The sequence below is a fragment of the Ursus arctos genome, unplaced genomic scaffold (genome assembly GCF_023065955.2).
Source record: "Ursus arctos isolate Adak ecotype North America unplaced genomic scaffold, UrsArc2.0 scaffold_7, whole genome shotgun sequence".
Taxonomy (NCBI): Eukaryota; Metazoa; Chordata; class Mammalia; order Carnivora; family Ursidae; genus Ursus; species Ursus arctos.
The window spans coordinates 29,032,699-29,053,370 of NW_026623089.1; the positions used below are offsets into that span (position 1 = coordinate 29,032,699).

The 20,672-nt window shown below is 37.5% G+C and overlaps 1 protein-coding gene across 12 annotated transcripts in view; it reads right to left on the reverse strand.

The window, feature by feature from the left end:
• Positions 1-237: 237 nt before the first annotated feature.
• R3HCC1L (R3H domain and coiled-coil containing 1 like) overlaps positions 238-20,672 on the reverse strand; it is an 84,225-nt gene continuing 63,790 nt past the window's right edge. For all 12 annotated transcript variants that reach the window (XM_026493821.4, XM_048218953.2, XM_048218949.2 and 9 more), the window contains 5 exons: positions 16,805-16,980; positions 11,858-11,928; positions 10,865-10,960; positions 10,222-10,362; positions 238-996 (listed from right to left, as the gene is read on the reverse strand). In XM_026493821.4, coding sequence (XP_026349606.2) covers positions 929-996; positions 10,222-10,362; positions 10,865-10,960; positions 11,858-11,928; positions 16,805-16,980 — 552 coding nt within the window. In that variant the 3' untranslated portion in view covers positions 238-928. The remainder of the gene's footprint in view (positions 997-10,221; positions 10,363-10,864; positions 10,961-11,857; positions 11,929-16,804; positions 16,981-20,672) is intronic.

Here is a 20,672-nt window from a genome sequence, read left to right on the forward strand (position 1 = left end):
GGGGGGCAGTGTACTGGGACGGCAAGAAGGGGAGGGGAGCTACCACATACCAATCCTGAGACACACATTTCTGTAGTCCACTCTGCGGCAGAGAGGGGCAGCAGTCTACTCAGCGGGGCTCAATAAAGCCAGCAGACCCAGCGAAGCCGTGCACAGCACTGTAGGGATGACGACACGAGGAGAGCTGTTCTGCAATTTTTTTTGTGGGAATGACAAAATTGACAAAGAGCAGAGTGATGTGTGTCATAAAATGAGCTTTAATGTCTCCTTCTCACAACACGACGGTGCTCCACGGCTGGCTCCCTGTGAGGACCGGAGGCGGCGGGCCCCTGGCTGCCGTGCAGTGTGAGCAGCCCCCGGCCTCGGCTCGGTGCAAACCCCCACAGCTGCTGCAGCTCACTAGCTCTGGAGTTCTGCAAGTGACAATGCCGATTCCGTGAGGACCAAGTACTTCAGACACTGCTCCGTCTCTCTGTGGGAACTGCTCCCTCCACCACCCCTCAGTTTGGTGAGGCCCGAGGGAACACACCGCCTTTGCAGGGCTGAAATCTCCCATCATCCCAGGTTTAAATCCTCTGTTTTGTATCTTCTCCAGACATCTTAGACGTGTGAGCCAGGCTAACAATGGGACTTGCCCCGCCCAGAGGACTCTTGGAAGTCCTATCCAAGCTGTCACAAGTCAGCTTCCTGGCTGATGGCCCCCTTCTATGCCCAACACAGTAGGGCAGTTCCAAAGAACTGCAGCTAGAAGCAAAGACGGACAGGAGTCCATCTTCTTTCTGTACACAGTCAGCGCTCGTCTTGATGGCTTTCTCTTTCATTAACACGCACTTCTGCACGTACACAGAACTCTAGAAGGATCCTCCTATCTGGAGACTATGGAAATATTTTCTGAATTCATAGAACTATCCCCTTCATTGAGTGATGTTCAAACAGCAGGCTGGTCTCTGCCTTCCCAGATATCTTCCCGTTGCTTGGCTTCCAGTCGTTTTCTCTCTGGAAGTTAGGACATGGTTAAAAGTGGGAGTACACTTCACACGACCAGGGACTTTCCTTTAACGCAAATTATAAGCAAACTTTAATCATGAGACAGGAGGACTTCTGGTCTTCTCCTACCTGATTCCAAGAGTTAATATTTTTAACTTTCTAAGGGTTTTGTAAGTGGAAACAATGTGACTAGTACTTTATAACAGAGAGAAAGATCTGGGGCTAAGAGAAATAAAAAGTCTGGAGTGGGGCACCTGGGTGGCTCAGTTGGTTAAGTGTCTGACTCCTGATCTCAGCTCAGGTCTTCATCTCAGAGTTTTAAGTTCAAGCCACTTGTTGGGCTCCACGCTGGGCGTGAAGCCTACTTTAAAAAAAAAAAAAAAAAGTATATGAAGTCAGAATCCAGCAGGACCCAGAATCCAGTCTTGCTGATAATGTGTTTATTTTAATTCTATTTCTCAACTGTGTTAGTGGTTCAATATAATTGCCTGTTATTCCCACTTCACTGATCTTTAAAAATTTTCAATAGGGATAGAGAATTTTGTTTCAATATTCTTCTGCCTTCTTGCTCAAATGGAAGTGGTAGCCACTGGGCTTTAGTTATATCTCCCTATTACAATCTTACAGAAAAAATATTTCAGAGACAAATCAAATTTCAATATTTTCAGAGTACTTTCAGGAGCCAAAAATCTTCTGGAATGCACAATTCCAACATGGAAAAATGAGCACATATAATGAAGGGAAACAAAGAACTATTTCTAAAAACAAAACAGAAACACAAATCTGGGCAATCCATCTTCAATTTTTAACAGAGACGCTTGGTTTCCATTTAATAGTCTTACCAAAACCTGAGACAATACAGACCATACACGATCTGGTAACACAAGCACTTCGTTAGGTACCACAATACTAGTTCTAATTTCATGGCTAGTCATTTACCTTTACAATAAAATGTACATGGTAAGCCTAAGTGCTTCCTCTCAAGGACTATTATTTCAGATAATGTCTGTGAAAGATTTTACAAGTCATGAACCAGGGGAATTATTACAGAAATCAAGGTGAGTTTAGAGTTAACACTTGCTATGTTGACATACCTTTCCAAATCAGCAGAATCCCTTACAAAATTCCTTTACTAAATATTTTACTGTACTTTAAGGGCAAAGAACTTGGTCAGGAAGTTGACTGGCACTTGGAAACATGAGAAAGAGAAATTCACTGCTATTTGGGCACCACCTTGTGGCATTATCTGAATATAGCAGCAAAGTTCTAATGTAAGAGGCAAAAAAATGGGAGGGGCGGTCAGCAAATTCCAAAGTGAAGGCTATTAATTCAGTGCCTTGTGACTTGGCCTTAAGACAGGCTTGAACTGGGATTGGGATTCTCCAGAGAGACAGCAGCCCTAAGGAAAACTGGCTTATCTAAAGGATTCCAGGGTTTCTTCGGGAGGCACTTCGGTTCTGATTCTTACAAACTGGGTAAAGTTAGAAAGGGGATCTAAAGGCAAAAGCAACATTGGATGAGGAATGCCTGGGTGACTCAGTGGGTTAAGTGTCTGCCTTCAGCTCAGGTCATAATGCCAGGGTCCTGGGATGTAGCCCCGGATCAGGCTCCCTGCTCAGAGGGGAGTCTGCTACTCTCTCACCCTCTGCCCTTCCCCTCCACTTGTGCTCTGTCTCTAGCTTTCTCTCTCTAATAAAATCTTAAAAAATAAAAATAAAAAAAGATGCAATGTTGGACGAAAGCCATCAAAACCTGTATCTGGATTCCTAGAAAAAGTGAGGAAACCACGAAAGTAAACTACTAGAACTCAAATTTTTCCATAAGCTCAGAAATTTAAACCAGAAAAGCTATCTGGGAAATTCTAAGAAAACAGATCCAGATGCAGTAGAAAAATATAATGACTGCCCATAAACCACAAGGCCAAAGTCAAAGTAGTTCTGAAAACAAAAAAACAAAAAAACAAATTTTTTTTTTTTTTAAAGTTTAGGGCTAAAACTCATTTGGTGGTAAATATAACCTGAAAAACTAAGAGGCTGCTTATAGTCTTATACATGCCATTTTATGGAAGAGCCATACACTTTGGGGCAGAAATATTAATATTAGTGTGTTTGATTTTGGTGTCAGGAAATATATATTAAGATAACCATATTATCTTTCTAAAATTGAAAAAGTTTAGAATACTGAAACATTTTCTACCCTAAAGCTTTCTAATAAAAGATTATAGATCTCTCCTGCCAAATATATATGAAAAGAACGGGCAACTCTGGTGGTAAGCCATACGAGAAACCAGTGAAGGCTGGGGCACAATCTGAGAAGCACAAGGGAATAGTAGCAATGTGAGGCACACATTCCAAAATTCAGAACATGAGTAGAGAAGGACTTTTTAAAGAGGAAGCATGGAGAGGCTAAATGACTTGCCTAAGGTTACATAACCAGTAAAAAACTAAAGCTGGAACACGGGTCCTTAATTCTTAAACCAGCATACTTTCCACTGTCCTGACATCTGAAAATATCTAAAAAGAAAAGGGAAAATGAAAAAATAATGTATTGTCAGAAAGATAAGGAAGCATGTCATCCCTTTATTAAAAAGAGAAAGGAAAACAGATAATAGCTGATAGACTGCATGAAAAGAGCTCCTATTAACTTTACCTCCAACAATTAAAAAAAGTAAACTAAGTAAAGAAAAAAAGCTCAACAGCAGCCATAAGGGCAAGGAACTAAAGGAAGAAGAGAAGAAGTCGCATGAAATGATTAACCTACAGCACACATGAGCTGGCCCTGCAGACTTCCATTTCCCAGTATGAGAAATCAACTGGCAGAAATGATTCTATTAAATGAGGTGACTGAATCACCACTTACCACTGAAGGAACGGAAGGGGCTGAAGATGAAAAAAGGGCCAATTTGGTGTCATTACAAAAGAAAATAAAGAAAAAGGATGTAAATTAAAACTTTCAAAATCTACTTCTACACCTAAGAAAATAATGGAGAAAAATCATCACAAAATTCCCAGGCAGCCACCTACAGAGTAATAATCAACATGAAGATTGGAAGTACAAGTCTGGTCAAACTCATCTAATTGCCTTCTTTCATGGATTGACAGACCTGATAGATTAAGGAGAAGTAATTTAAGTAACCTCTTAATTTTAGAAAGGCTTTAGATTTTAGGCTTACCAAGTATTTATATAATCATTCATATACTGGGAAACATATAGTCTGGATCACAGAAGTGTTAAGGGGGCATTTAACTGTGGAGAGTGGAACGTTCATCAATGTAATAAGTATCAACACAAAGCACTATGTGTTCCTTATTCAGCAATAGTTGGTAAACTGGTCAGTTGATCCTAGGGTTAACATTTTCATCTCTGATACAGGTCAGGGATATTAGTTTACTAAACAGAAGGTGAAGGCAAAAATACGGGTAAATATTGCATCTCAGAGGAAAAGATCACATTAAGATGAAAAGAGAAATGCAGTTAAAATGAAGGGAATTTCACATTAAGGAAGAAAAGACACAAAGAAAATGCCACATGACCCAGATTATGAGTCAGCAATGCAGCAGAGCCCTTGAAAGCAGAATAATGGAAAAGCCTAAAAAGGATTTCAAAAGGTAGCAGTTGTGATTAAATTTTTTTATTACAGTTGACTAAGTATTCTATAGGGATGATTTTCTTTTAAGTTCTTAGTGATTTAATTAAGCAAACTAGGGGATCAAATCATGGTTTACTTACTCTGCCTTTCAGGCCTGTGACCCAAAAGATGCCTTTCAGAACCAGTCAATTAATCACCTACTGCCAAGAGTAAAATGGAAATAAGTTATGAAATAAAATTTTGGCAGGCTTTGAAAATGAGAGAGTACCTTATTCTGAGAAGTAATATTATCTTCTATCTCCAGTTTTAGGTGGGAATCAAGTGTTTTGATAAATTAAACATGGGGAAATTTTTTTTTTTTAAAGATTTTATTTATTTATTTGACAGAGAGAGACAGCCAGCGAGAGAGGGAACACAAGCAGGGGGAGTGGGAGAGGAAGAAGCAGGCTCCTAGCAGAGGAGCCTGATGTGGGGCTCGATCCCAGAATGCTGGGATCACGCTCTGAGCCGAAAGCAGATGCTTAACAACTGCGCCACCCAGGAGCCCCAAAACATGGGGAAATTTTACACATACTACTGAATCTGGTCTTTAAAATGTAGTTTTGTTGTTTTGTGTGAATCACTGGTTTAAAACATAAGTCAAATACTTTGATTTCCCACTCTTTGTGCAGCTCTGATCTATTATGCACTCTGTTGGACTAAAAATCATTTCTCCCATGTTCTAAGACTTACAAACTAAAGTTCTTATCCTCCAGATACACACAATATGATTTGCGTAAAATGATTTGGGTACTTCTTTTTTCTTGATTCTTCCCAGGGTAATGTTACTTTCTCAATCTCCTTTAAAAAAAAAAACAAAACACAAACTTTCTTACTCTCTTCCTCTATCTATCTATCTATCTATCTATCTATCTATCTATCTAATCTTATCTATAAGTCGGCTCCATTCCCATTGTGGAGCCCAACATAGGGCTTGAACTCACAACTCTGAGATCAAAACCTGCGCTTAATCGACTAAGCCACCCAGGTGCCCCTGAATTTCCTTTTTAATTAAGGACTAAGACATAAGCTTCTCATTAAAAGGGTAAGAAAACCAAAGTAGGGTGAGGGAACTTAGCAGGAAGTATTTAAGCCTCAAAATCACTAATACCAAATTCATTAATTAGGTTTTCGTAGGCAGTGTTCAATTCTGGGTTTTATAAAGAAAAATATAGAGAACTTAAAAGAGTTCAGAGTAGAATCATGAACGAAATAAGATTTATGAAGAAAAAGTGACCAACGTCAGCCATGTATTCTTCAGTCAATGACCATACACACTGGGTATCTTTTTGTGACCCAGACACTATGCCGGACAGAACTCCTCAAGAAGGCGGGGGAGAAAAAGCCTAGCTATTCTACAGTGCTATTTATGAAAGTACCTATCTCAGGATGGCACATTGATTCCAATTTCCATGCTAAGTCTGATCAACTGGCAGTGGTCAAGTCAAAACTCACAAAAGAGTGTCATGACTGATTAGCACTGTTTGTCATAGATAATGGATGGGAAGCAGCAGTAGGTAATATTTGTCTTTACTGTCTCATATTATTATAATGAACACTAATTTTCTAAGAGTTACATAAATAAAAGTATCCTGAATTTGTAAAGCACCTTTCTAAATAAATGTTTTTACACATTAACTCAGATTGTGCTCAAAAAATTCTCTAGGGTAAGTCAGGCATTAGTTTTGTTTTGTTGGAAACTAGAGCACACAGAGGTATAAGGGACAAACCCATGGCAACACAGCTAAAATTAATGGCAAAAACTCTACTGCCACCCAGATTCCCTTATTCCTAAATAATCTGCCCTTGATCTCTAAAGATTAGAACAGGATGGTGTCCACATGCTCCCTAATTTCTACAAAGGAAAAAAGAAAAGGAAACTGGCTTAAACCATTATACAGATTTAAGTTAGACCTAGGGAAGAATTTTTTGACAGTGAAAGCTGCTAACCACTGGAACAGATAAAAAAAAAAAAAAGCCTGCCATGTTTCACTTTCTAAAGATCTTAAAAATTCTTTTATTTTTTTTTCCTGGGAAAAAATGTTAATTACTCCAAAAGTCCTTCAAGAGCAATTACAGTATTGTAAGGAGAGCATGGGTTTTAATTAGAGAGGCCTTGGTTCAAATGCCTCCTCTCAATTTACCAACTAGGTAGCTCTAAACTGGAGATAACATCTTCCATCTTCCATGGAATTATTATAACTTATTACATTGCCTGAAATTGCCTTCTTATCCTTTTAATCACAAAAACCCTGTCATGTTTTTAATCTTAAAATCTTCAGTACTAAAAACAAATAATCCAATTAAAAATGGGCAAAAGACTTGAACAGGTATTTCTCCAAAGATGACATACAGGTGGCCAAAGACACATGAAAAGATGCTCAACATCATTCACCCTCAGGGAAATGCAAATCAAAACCACAATATCATCTTACACCTCCCAGAATGTCTAAAATAAAAAACATAAGAAATAAGTGTTGGCGAGGATGTGGAGAAATTGAAACCCTGGTGCACTGTTGGTGGGAATGCAAACTGGTACAGCCAGTGTGGAAGACAGTATGGAGGTTCCTCAAAACATTAAAAATAGTACTACCATATGATCTATTAATCATACCACTGGGTACTTATCCAAAGAATAAAAAACCACTAATTTGAAAGGATTATTTACAATAGCCAAATTAGGGAAGCAGCCCAAGCATCCATCAATAGATGACTGGATAAAGAACAGGTGGTGTGTGTGTGTGTGTGTGTGTGTGTGTGTATAAATACACACACACACACACACACACACACACACACACACACACACAATGGAATATTACTGAGTCAGAAAAAAGAATGAAATCTTGCCATCTGCAACAACATGGATGCAGCTAGTAAGTGTAATGCTAAGCAAAGGAATACCATATGATTTTTCACTCATATGTGGAATTTTAGAAACAAAACAAAGAAACAAAGGGAAAAAAAAGAGATAAACCAAAAAAAAACCACACTCTTAACTACAGAGAACAAAATGATGGTTACCAGACAGGTGGTGGGTGGGGGGATAGGCGAAATAGGTGATGGGGATTAAGAGCACACTTATCTTGATGAGGACTGAGTAATGTACAGAATTGCTGAATCACTGGATCAAACGCCTGAAACTAGCACTGTACATTAAGTATACTGGAATTTAAAAAATTCTTCAGAACTGAAGTAAGAAGAGGAACAACTGCTTAAAATCATATTTTCTTCCTTACTCAAGGCAGATATCCTCATCCTTGATTATAAGTCTTAAGTAAAGGAACAAAATTTTTCCATCTCTCTAATTCTCCCAAACAAGAGCACAATGCTAGAGGACAGCTGCCTAGTGAAATGCCGAACATTGTTGACAGAGTACTACAGGAAATTTAAAATAAAAAAAAGTACTGTTAAAAAGATGTGCTGGAATCTGTGTTAGACTCACCATATAATAATATTTCCACTATTACTAAAAACAGCAGCAGCTAACATTCATCATATATTTATTACCGGCGAAACAGGAGAGCACGTATTCCGATGGGTTCTGAAGATGACTAAGCATCTTTTGTGGGTTATCTCACTTCATTTCCATTTTATGAATGAGGAAACAGAGGCCTCCAGAGAATAAGTAATCTGCCCAAGGTCACACAGCCAGTAAATGGTAGAGCTTAGAGGCAGACCTAAGCAGTCTTGATTCCAGAATCTAATGTTATCCACTATGCTGTACTGATCCCTCCCTCTCCAGTGGAAGAAGATCTGTAACAAAAATATCTGTTCTGTTTAATATCTAAATGGTACTTTTAATTTCCACAGGGAAAAAAAATCTTTCTTTTTTCTAAAGAAAAAAATCTTTAAGTGAGCAGTCTTGGGCTCCATGCAGGCAGGTACAAGAATATGTGCCTAATGCATAAAGAAGTCAGAAAGAGATATATCAGGAATTTTCCATATGCGTTTTCTCAGATATGAAAAATGGGAGAGCTCTGAAGCATAATAAAGGAAGAAACTTCTATAATCTGTACAGACTCAGTACCAATGGATAAGAGGAACTTACCACAGTGAGTCTCCATTCACAACTAAAGGCCTTCTTTAAAAAGTAAGTAACAGGGTACTCTGAGCCATTTTTAATTGCATCACTGAAATGTCCACTAGGTAAGTGGGCATTTAAAACAAATACTTCAAATGAAGCTGCATGCTAATGTGCTTACAGAAAAACAGAGGGCAGTATTCAAGACGGTACCTGCGCAAAACGCCTGCCACAGTACACGGAGCGTTCCGGCTACTGTGACACGCACAAGGTAGATAGGGAGCATGAGACACTGCACAAAGAGTCAGATCTTCTCTCTCTACTGATCTTCTGAGATACTGTGGTTAGCACAGAGAAAGCACTTTCCTCAGAGATAACCGACTACTAAAGGGTTAAGGATATTACACATTCGCCCTTACTCTAGTTCTATTACGGCCATCAATTAAAAAACAAAACAAAACACGCACAGAAGAATCCTCCCGTTTCTGTATGTAAAGGGCCTTTGAGTGAACACGCATTGGAAAAACCAAAACTGCCTCATTATAATCATTAAGGTTTCAAAAATTAGTTGGGTTCAACGCTGAAACTCTAGCACCTGCCATGACACACTCTGTCACTGGTTATCTGGCCAGTGCAGCTGAGAGTCCACAAGCTGCCTGCTATCACCACAGAGGAGTGGACAGGAAGTATTAATGGCCTTGTTAGACCGGCAATAAACAAGGAGTTTGAAACTTCAATTCGTTTAATGGAAAAATGAAGTTACTTTTTGGTAAGTGGAATTTTCACAATAAATTGCCTTCACAGATTCCACAGATTGTGGGCTAAGGCAATGAGACTGTCTAAAGCCTGGAAGGTTGATAAAAAGTACTGAAGTGTAAAGCCAGAGTCCCAGGCCTTTACATATAAGTCAACAGCCTAGAAAGAGGGAAAAGAGAGATTTTAACCTTAATTCCAAACTACCGGGAAAGAAAAACCCTGCTGTGGATCAGTGGAAATATTTTCTAAGAACTTGTAGGTACTGCAAATAATCAGAAGGTAGGTTAATCTAGATGTACTCTAATGGAACCACTCAAGACTGTCTTTAAAGAAAAAAATACCTCCTACAGTACTATCATCCATGTCAGTCACTGGCTTTTCTTTAATCTGTCTTCTACTTGCAATCTAGACCATCAGATAATATCATGGCAATCATGGCCCCGTAAAACACAGCAAATGTTTTCTGCCTGGGAGACTACTATGTCTTCACAGGAAAATATTGCTCAGACTTTGGAGCAAGAACTATAGAAAAAGCCATGGATGATGAGCTGAAAAGACCAAACCTATCTCTTGGAAAACAACAGTTAAGAGCATGGATTAGGATGCCCTGGTGTGTGGAACAGGAGGACAAATCCTGAAACGTCTTCCCCCTAAATATAAGGCATGAAAACAATTTCAATAAACTTGGGAGGCTTCTAGGAAATGGAAATGACAAAATGGAATGGGCTTCATTCATTTTTTTTTTTTTTAACACATGCCTTATAGCGAGCTCTAGAGAGCTAGAGAGGTCTAGAGAATTAGAGAGAACGCCATTACTTCAACTCACCTCGGGCTTCCTGCAGTTTCTTGAGCTCTGCTTCCCTTTCCGTTCTGCTCTGCTTACTTCGAACCCCAAGGGCACTGATGACTAACCTTCTGGCTAGGGCTGCCGAAGTCTCAGGACGCTCCTTTGCTGGCTGCAGGAACTCTGAATGGGAAAAAGAGGGGGAGCAGAAGGAAGTAAGGAAGAGAAAGCACTCTTCCAGCAAATCATTTGGCAAAACGATTTAACTCTGTAATTAACATATAAAATAGACTAACAAGGGCTGCCTCAGCAGTAATTAATACAGGCCAATAGATGATGATCAGAGGAAACTAACATGGCAAAGCACAAACAATCCTGGCTTTGTTATCTGTATTAACACAATTTCTACAGTGACCCTTGCAAACAGGTCAACACTGAGGTAAACCAGATAAGGATGTCATCAGAAAATGGTTGCTACACTGCTTGGCCATATCTCCCACTCTCTCCAAGTGGCTGCTCAGATGCCATTTCCAACACAGCCTTTTGTCTTTTCTTTAAAAACATACTTCCTTTAACACTAAAAATAAAAGTGATATGTCTTTAGAACTCTAGATGAGGTACAAGTGCTAGAAAAAACAATAACACAACTATCAACAAGAAAAAGCCCCTCAGATTATAGGCTCACCGGCATAAGCTCTAGCTTTGGCCTTGGCTGCTCTTGTGGCCTGTGACAAGGGCCGGATTTTCACCATGGTATGTTTACTACCCAGAGCGTCACGAGCTGCAAAGAGGAATAAATATAAGAAACTAGAAGATACGAAGAAGGGTGATACAAAAGAAAATTTAAGGTTAGCTCTCAGAAAGTATTTCCTAGGTGTCTAGTTACACTTTTTCCCCCCCGTGGCAAGGAAAAGAGTTGGTCAGCTCTAGAAAATCCATAAACAGCTTGGCAAGTGATTATTTTAGATCAGGGGTCAGCAAACTATGGTTTTTGACCAAATCCAGTCATCCACCTATTCTTGTAACATTTTACTGAAACAGCCACTTCTATTCATTTGAATACTGTTTAGGGATGCTTTCTTGTTACAATAGCAGAATTAAGTAGTGACAGAGACCTTACACCCTAAAATATTTACTACCTGGCCCTTTACAGTTTGCAGACCCCTATTCTAGGTGGTTCAGACAGGAACCAACATCTCTAATTTCCTTGAATGCCTCTGTATCACATCTATCATGAGGCTAATGACATAAGTGAGAAGGCCCAATCATATATCCAGAAAGTAGGTATTATAATCTCTCACTGGGAAGGTTCAAGGGCTACTTCAAATTCATTTGTCTGGGTGGGGAAAAAAAAAAAAAACCACAAAACTTTTAAGATTTAGTCACACTGGCTTCTTAAATTTCTACCTAAAATCTGTTTACATATGATCATAACTGACACTTACACAGCATGTAACCTTGGAAGGAGTAGGCTCTCTCCAAATTACCACTGGATTAAGGTGAAAAGGGAGAGGTAGAGCACATGGGTACAAAGTACCATGCTTAAAAACCTGTATCTGCCATTTACCTACACTGGCTGAATAAAATGCCAGTTGGCTAGAATACAAGGGAAATAAGAACAAATAGCAAGAGAAAATAGACAATAACGAAAGACCACAGCAATCCACTGGGTGAATACCTGTAATTGGACTGGAGAATACTCCTAGGGCATGTGTGTCATCCACCCATTTAATATCAAATCCTTTCTTTCTGCAACAAAACAACACAATTTTATTTCTTAAAATAAAATTTACTTTTATAAAACATCTTTCAAATAAGAGTCTCATAAAGCATTTCATAATGAGATAAACACTCAGCGAGCGCACAGGTAGAATGGGGATGACACAAAAACAGCTTGGCGGACAGAAGCCACTGAATTTTAAAAGCAATAATACCATCATGAAGAACTACCTGGGAGTATTTTATCTTCCCAGCCATTTTATAGACATCAACTAATTAATCCTCACATGTCCCTTGGGGAGGTAAAGTATTTATCGCACTATTTACAAGAGATGTTCTTATGCGCACAGAGCAAGAAGAGGTGAAAGGAGGCAGCAGAGAAGAGGCAGAAGAATATTGGAAGAGGAGGTAGGCAGGGAAGGTCACCTGGATTTAATGCAAATGTAGGCTCACAGACACAGAGAGGGAGACAAGTCATTCAAAGCAAGAAACAAACAAAAAAGAAACCCAAAAAACCATAAAAATCAAGTAACTGAGAAAAAAGACAACTATAATCACAGAGGCTGACCTATTATTTCTAGTTGTAGAAAGGAAGTAAGAAATGGAAAACAGGAAAGAATTGTGGCAAAGTCAGAAAAATTCAGGATAAAAGATATCAAGATCAGAGAAACATCAGATAGGATTAGAGAGAATCAAAAGAATGACCATTAAAAACACCTAAATTTTGAGCACAGCCCTTATATAGTGAGCACAGTGACTATCAAAATGATAGCATTATTTTTTTCAGGGAGGAACTTAAAAACTGCTCATAGATTCAACATAGTTCTGTAGAAAGGGCATGGGGTTGAGGGTCAGATACAAAAGGACTCAGGGTTCTGCTACCTTGAGATCTTGGGCAGATTTAACTTCTCTACAAGCTAGGTCTGCTCATCTGTAGAAATGGGTATAGCACCTTCCAAACAGTTATTGTGAAAATGGAAATGAGGTATCTGTGACAAGGCAAAGAGCACAGTGTTGAGCACTTACGGGCATTTAATAAATAAATGGTGCTCATTATTTTTTATGACTAATAGCAATATTCATCAGAAAGATTATTAATATTGATAAAGATGGTGAGTAAAATATAAAGTTGACTCTCAGACATTATTATAGGCTTTTGCACCGTAACCTTGACTTTATTTTTATAAAGCACTATAAAGAACGAAAAAGAGACAACAGCTAAAATATCTTCCTTCAGTCAAGAAAAAAATTCCTTTGAGGAAAAAAGGAATGAAGAAGGCTTTGAAGGTTAAAGAATTTCCTGAATGTAAGGGTAAGTTTGACCATGGCATAAAATGACCACAGGGGTTGGAGACTGAAAAAGTTCAATAGCAGAAGAGCCTGTATAATAAGAGTTTACAAAAAGCTTAGAAAAAGACCTTAGATGGGATCTGGAGAGCCTTTTAAGACTTTGGAATTTCATAATCCTTTAAAATGCTTCTCCTCTTTTGGGAATGTTTTTGGGTTTGATAGAAAAATGGTCTTGCAGGGAAGATTAGGAAGAAAGCAAGCAAAGGGAAATTAATAATTTATAAGAATTAACTAGTCTTCAGGAAATTCTAGACATCAACAAAACTAATCCTTGGTTTTAAAAATCATCATTACTAATAACAATCTAAGGTATTACTAAATTGAGATTTAAGTTCACTGACTGCTTTTTAAAATCTATTAGGCACTTTACATGGAAGAGGCACTGATATAGGGTCTTAACATGTTAATGAATTAGACTGACCAACCCTATACATCTAGCAGAAGGTCTATGGAAAGATTAACTTACCTAGGGGATCCAGTCACACCCTTATTTCTTTTAGTTATAGAAACGATACCCCCCCAATCCAAATTTAAGTGAGGTACATGGCTGCTAGCTAATTTTGCCTGTTCTAGAACTTTATAGAAAAACAGGGTACTCTTTTATTTTTTTAAAAGATTTTATTTATTTATTTGAAAGAGAGAATGAGCAGTTGTGGGGGGGGAGAGAAGCAGACTCCCTGCTGAGCAGGGAGCCAGATGCCCGGGGCTCTATCCCAGGACCCAGAGGTCATGACCGGAGCTGAAGGCAGATGCTTAACTGACTGAGCCACCCAGGTGCCCCTCATTTTTGTACAGAAAATTTCACTGAATACAGCCATGCTCATGTGTTTACATACTGTCTGTGGCTGCTTTTGTGCAAATGATGGCAGAGTTGCCTAAAATATTTCCTATCTGGCTCTTTAAGAAAAAGTGGGGGGTTAAACCCTGACACAGAATCTTACAAATTCAAGATCTACATGAATTGAATTTTAAATTTAAATTTGTAGTATCAGACAAAAAGCCTAGTTCATTTTTAATATCAGGATTAGAATGTTAAAGTATAATACTTCTTGGTATTGACTTCTTCCAGATCCTGAAGATCTTTTCCCTAATAACTTTCTTTCTGAAGCTTATTTTTCATTGTTTCTTTATTCCTGAAGCTTATTTTCTTCTTATGAGCTAAAGATACAGAGGCATACTTCTGATTCTTTTACCTTGTCCTATATATCTATACATAACAAGAGTTAATGCAATTGTTTTCAAACCCACTTATACCAGTTTTAATTTATATTTTCACTACATAATTTAATAAAATTCAAACAATGAAATATCAGTGTGAAAAAGAAAAGATGTTGTGTCTCTAAAAACTTAACTGAATGCTTTGGAAGAGTAGAGAATGGTGAAATCATTAAAAAATCCAAAAATGACTATCAATTATGTTTGGGCAAAACAGATATAAAAGAGAAAACATTTTAACCTATAAGGAGTAAGCACTCAGATGCCTCTAAAGGTACATTAAAGTTCTCACTCCACTTTATAGTTGATATATTATGAGGATAACATACAAGAACTCTTCTATCAATAGACCAGTAACTTAAAAGAAAAAAAAAAAAGGCCTTGGCACCACATCAAAGACTGACAAGTGACTAGACATTTATATGTGTTGTTAAGATAAACTAGTTGAGACACATAATAATCACTTTTTATCATTCTCCACTTGACTATTTCTATCTCGGTGGTCAGGATAACCTCAAATCAATAATTTAATTTACAGTGCTGCTGAACTCTTAGGGCCCTTGGTGCTTGGCAGAAGAAAACATGTATCCTCTCAGGAGAAATCTTCTTCTGTAGACTTCAATTCCCGTAAATAAAATTCCAAGGAAAATAGCTGACTTACAGTAAAAAAAAAAAAAAAAAAACCCAAAAAACAAAAACAAACAAAAAACCCCCCCCAAAAAACTACACCTCCAAAAAAGCAAGACACTATGAGTGAGAATCTGCAGAAGCAGAACTAAAAAGACTTCAGGTAAAGGAATTACCAGACACAGACCATAGAAGGTCTATGTTTAATAGATTTAAGAAATTTTTTAAATCTTGAAAATATTTTAGAAAAAACCAAGAAATTAAAAAATGGCCATGCAGATTTTAAAGAGAAATAGAGAACTGAGAAAAATAAAGAACATAAAATGAAATTTAAACATTCAATGGACAGTTTTAACAGCAAATTAAACACAACTAAAGAAAAAATTAGTGAACTGGAAATGAGAGCTAAGGAACTATTCAGAACGTAACAGAGACAAACACAGAAAATATAAAAGAGAGGTAACATGAGGATTAAGTGAGAAGGTCTAATATATATTTTCTTGGAATCTTAGAGAAGGTGAAAGAGAAAGACTGGCACAAAGGCACTACCTGAAGAGATAACTATGTGTTCTCCAAAAACCAATGAAAAATACTTACTGACTTAAGAAGCTCAAATAATCTCAAGAATAAATGTAAAAAAACACAAAGCCACATCATACTAAAATGCAAGATAAAGAGAAACCCCTAAGAGCATCCAAAGAGAAAAGACAGATTACATTCAGAAGCAACAGTTGTGAACTTTCAGCTGGTTTCTTATTCTCCACAGAGAAAGCCAGGAGATGGTAGAATAAATCTGCACATTTCTGAGAGAAAAATGACGGCCAACCTAGAATTCTATACCTAGCAAACGTGTCTTTCAAAAATGAAGTTGAAATAATGCCATTACAAAAACAACAAAAAACCCAACTGAGTCTGTTTACAGCAGATTGTTACTAAATTAAATGGGAAAAGAATATGTTCCATGCAAAAAGAAAATGGTTTCAGATGGAAGATATGAGATGCAAGAGGTATAAATGAAGAACACAGAAAGTGAATAAATCTGAACACTGACTCTATAAAATAGTAACATCAAATGGAGTTTAAAAAGAAAAAAAATTAAAAAGAAAACAGTCTCAATAGCATATTAGTTGGGGGTGGTGGAAAGGGAGGGAATGGAATTGGGAAATGGAGTTAAAAAGCCCTTAAAGTGTTTGGAAAGAGTGTAAAAATATTAACTTTGGCCACTGGTAAATTAAGCATGCATTTTGTAATTTCTAAAGTAACCACCAAAGAATAGAAACAGAGTATCATTTCCAAACAAAATAAAATGAGAAAAAAATACCTCATCAGTCCAAAAGAAGGCAAGAAAGAAGAGAAAAAGATGAAACAAGTAAACACAAAAAAACATGGCAGGCATACATCCAAATATATCAATAATTATAGTAACTATAAATGGACTAAATGCAACACGAAGACATCCAGAAGTCATAACTGAAGACATTCTTCTTAAATGCCCAAAATGGGGTCTAGAAAGATTATTTGGCATTTTTAAAGAACTAAGAAGAAGAAAGGCTTGATACAGAAGATTTCTAATGACTTGGAAAAGACAATCCACAAAACTGATGCTAAAGTAAACAATAGAGAATATGCAAACGACAGATGATTTTACAGAAAACATTTTAAGAAAACTTCACCCCACCTTCCCAAACATGCCCAACTATTTGCAAATACTTACTGATAACTGCAGAAAACCCGAAGGAGGTCTTCAGTACGAAATTCTTGGGGGAAGTCATAAATTTCAATGACATGTGGAAATTCACAATCACTGAGGTCAATATCAGAAACTTCATGGTTGTAATAATCAAATCTAGGTTCCTGGATGCTTTCTCTATTCTTTATATTCCCTGATAACTAGAGAAGCAGCAGCATATAAGTGACTGTTACATCAAGCCAGAGCATTATAAAATATCCTACCATATATAAATAATCCTCCTTGTCTCCATATTCCAATTCCTTAATCTTTAACACCGTCTCTGTATTAACGCTGTTCACAAAACAATAATGACCAGGGGTCTATCATTCAGTTTATATTAACATGTGGGATACTTAAAAAGGTATTGAAATTCCAGCAAAGATAGGCAATGCATGAAACTTAACTTGCATCTATCAACCAGTGTGTGAAAAAATGTAGAATGATTAATGTGGTGAGTTACAAATGGTACATCTTAGAAAATGAATTTCAGAAAATAGCTGAAGAGATGAATTAATAACATTTGTTTTATTTGAGTTTATTGATCAGGCTTATCTCATAGTTTCTTTTCTGGAAGTAAACATAAACAAAACAAATTTTAAAAATGAAAACACTTTGTTAGCCTACCTTTTCTTACATGTAGCTTACAAAGGAATTTGTTAAGACAAATGTGAGTAGTATAAGTATTTATATTTAAGGTCTCTAGCATGACAGCTACCTAGAGGAATTCCCACATAGATTAGTTAAAAAAAAAAATTAACAGTAATGGGAAATACTTACAATTCTACTATTCTATGAGAAAACTGAAGGCTATTAACTATTTCACACTTCTGGAAGCAGAAGGGAAGGGGGAAAAAGGGAAAGTGGTAGCAAAGCCAAGACAGTCCTTTTGTCATTCACCTGTTATAAAACCTAGCTGCTAGTACTAACCACCCAAAGCCTTCAGACCTGAGAGTATCTTCTCCTTGTTCATCAAAAGTCCAACTAGGTCTCTTCAAGCTTTTCCCTCATTTATACTCTGCCTTACTGCCCATCAAATGAGGAAATGAGAATTTGCAATCCCAAGGATACACCTCCTTTCCTTGCAGAAATAAAAAATGCATTCAAGAATTTGATTTGGGAGGAAGAAGAGAGGGAAGGTGATATAGGTAAAATCAACAAAAATGTTTATTTATTGTTGTACCTCCAGATTCTTTTCTCCATTAAGCTTTAGTTTACATTAAAAAAAACCAGGAATAATAATAGCACATATACCTCACAGAGAGGTATGTGGATTAAATGATTTGTAAGTGCTCAGCACACTAAGTATAATAATTATATAATACCTAAGTATTCAATGAATTCAACCCACTTAATTAAATTTTAACTCAGTGCTGAATCTATTACAGACCAAGAGCCATGTTACTTCCACTCTGCTTAGGATGTAGAAAGCAGGGGCACCTGGGTGGCTCAGTCAGTTTAGCATCTGCCTTCAGCTCAGGTCATGATCCCAGGGTTCTGGGATGGAGCCCCACTTCAGGCTCCCTGCTTAGCAGGGAGTCTGCTTCTCCTCCTCCTTCCTACTTATGCTCTCTCTTACTATCTCTCTCTCAAATAAATAAATTAAAAAAAAAAAACGTTTTTTTGAAAAAGGATGTAGAAAGCAGGAAGAGAATTATTCCTTCCACCACAACAATGAGAAAAGATTAGGTGATCCATAAAATCTTAACTTTTCTTGAATTTACCAGACGGCTGTGTGTGCAAGACAACCCAAAAAAACTGAAATCCCAAGAGTGACAAGTCCCTCCAAAGAGAAACAAAACAAAGAAACTGTTTTGCCATTGGCAGATCATGTCAAAGAAGTGGGCACTACAAAAGTGGGCAAGAAGAAGTCAGCTAAACTTAACAAATTCTCAAAAGCCTAAAGTGGGCTGGTCTACCAGTTTAAAATAACTGTCCCAGAGACAAGGAAGGTCTGCAGTCACTTCCACGTCCCTCCTCATGTCAGTGCCACACTGTCTTGATTACTATAGTTTTATCATAGGTTTTGAAATCAGAAAGTTTTATATCTTCCTTTTTGTCCTGCCTTTTCAAAACCATTTTGGCTATTCTGGTCCCTTAAATTTCCACATAAATTTGAGGATCAGCTTGTCAATTTCTGCCACAAAAAAAAAAAAAAAAAGGGCAGCTGGGATTTGTTGAATATGTGAATCAATTTGAGAAGTATCTAAACACTAAAAAGAAAAGATGAACATGGGCTACCTTTCCATTTATTTAGGTCTTCTTTAATTTCTTCCAACAACGTTTTGTCGTTTCTGGAGTACAAGTTTCATACTTCTTTTGTTAAATTTATTCCTAAATAGTTTTTAAATGTAAGTGTAAATGGAACTGTTTTCTTAATTTCATTTTTGGATTTCTGGCATTACTTTTTGAGTTACTTTGCAAAAACCAAATCACTGCATGTCCGTGCATTTATAAATTGGGGTTAAATAATGCATTGTGAGACCTAAACAATGCATGACTATAAAATGCCTTGGAATTATAAACCCTAAGAACTGATTATAAAGAGGAAGGAAAGAGGTGCCTGGGTGGCTCAGTCGTTTAAGCGTCTGCCTCTGGCTCAGGTCATGATGGGACAGGGCACCACAAAGGGTTTTCTGCTCAGCAGGAAGCCTATATCTCCCTCTCCCTCTGCCTATAGCTCCCCCTGCTTATGCTCTCTGTCAAATAAATAAATAAAATCTTAATAAAATAAAATAAAATAAAATAAAATAAAATAAAATAAAATAAAAAGGAAAAGCAGCAGAATGGTCTGCCAGGAACATCTGATTATTGTCCTTTGCTCTAATCTACTCAGCAAAATTGAACTTACATATTTACATCCTGTTTCTTTAATACCCATCACGGGCCTATCCCAATCCCCCACCCCCCTCCCCTCTAAAGCCCTCAGTTTGTTTCCCAGAGTCCACAGTCTCTTGTGGTTCATTCCCCCTTCTGTTTACCCCCTCTTCATTCTTCCCTTCCTTCTCCTACTGATCTCCCTGCTATTTCTTATGTTCCATAAATGAGTGAAACCATATGATAATTGTCTTTCTCTGTTTGACTTACATCCCATTTCTAAGGAAACTATTAAGTGTTTTGGCTTCTGAGACTGATTAAATGCAAAGTGTTAGTAATAGCAACACAAACAATTCTTATTCTACATTTCATAACAATAGATATAAAGCCTACAAATTAGATACTCCTGACTAGTTTTTCCTATCAAATAACATACTCCTGACTAGTGTTATCAGGGATTCCTAACTTTTCCAAGGAGGAAGAAGAACTTCATTTCATTTCTCTGTGGTACTGATATTAGGGAGATCAGTTTACATTTCTAGTGGAGGTATGGTGGTAGGTAGGAGGCCATACTGTTAACGGCACTTTCTCTCCTGAGAATCTCAGCCAAACATGACAGGGAGCCTTGACAGAGTAAAGTAGAGAGGAGTTTGTGACACTGAAGAGGGAAATGTCTAATAGAGAACAATATGGAATGAAGTGAGGATCAGAGCAAGACTGTGAAGGGAAGTGAGGGGGTGGGGCCGCTGTCACAGTGGGATTAGACAAGGCAATACAGACAACTTTAAGGAGAGGGTCTAAGGTTTCATGCGCTGATTATGTAGACACACCTGCAGCAGACCTGCACTGTCCAACAGAACAGTTGCCAGCCACATGTGGCTACTACTGAGTACTTGAAAACTGTGGCTAATTTAAACTGATATGTGTTTTATGTATAAAATACACATCAGATTTCAAAGACAATACAAAAAAATAAAATACCTCATTAATAATGTCTTATATTGATTACATGTTGAAATTATATTCTGGACAGATT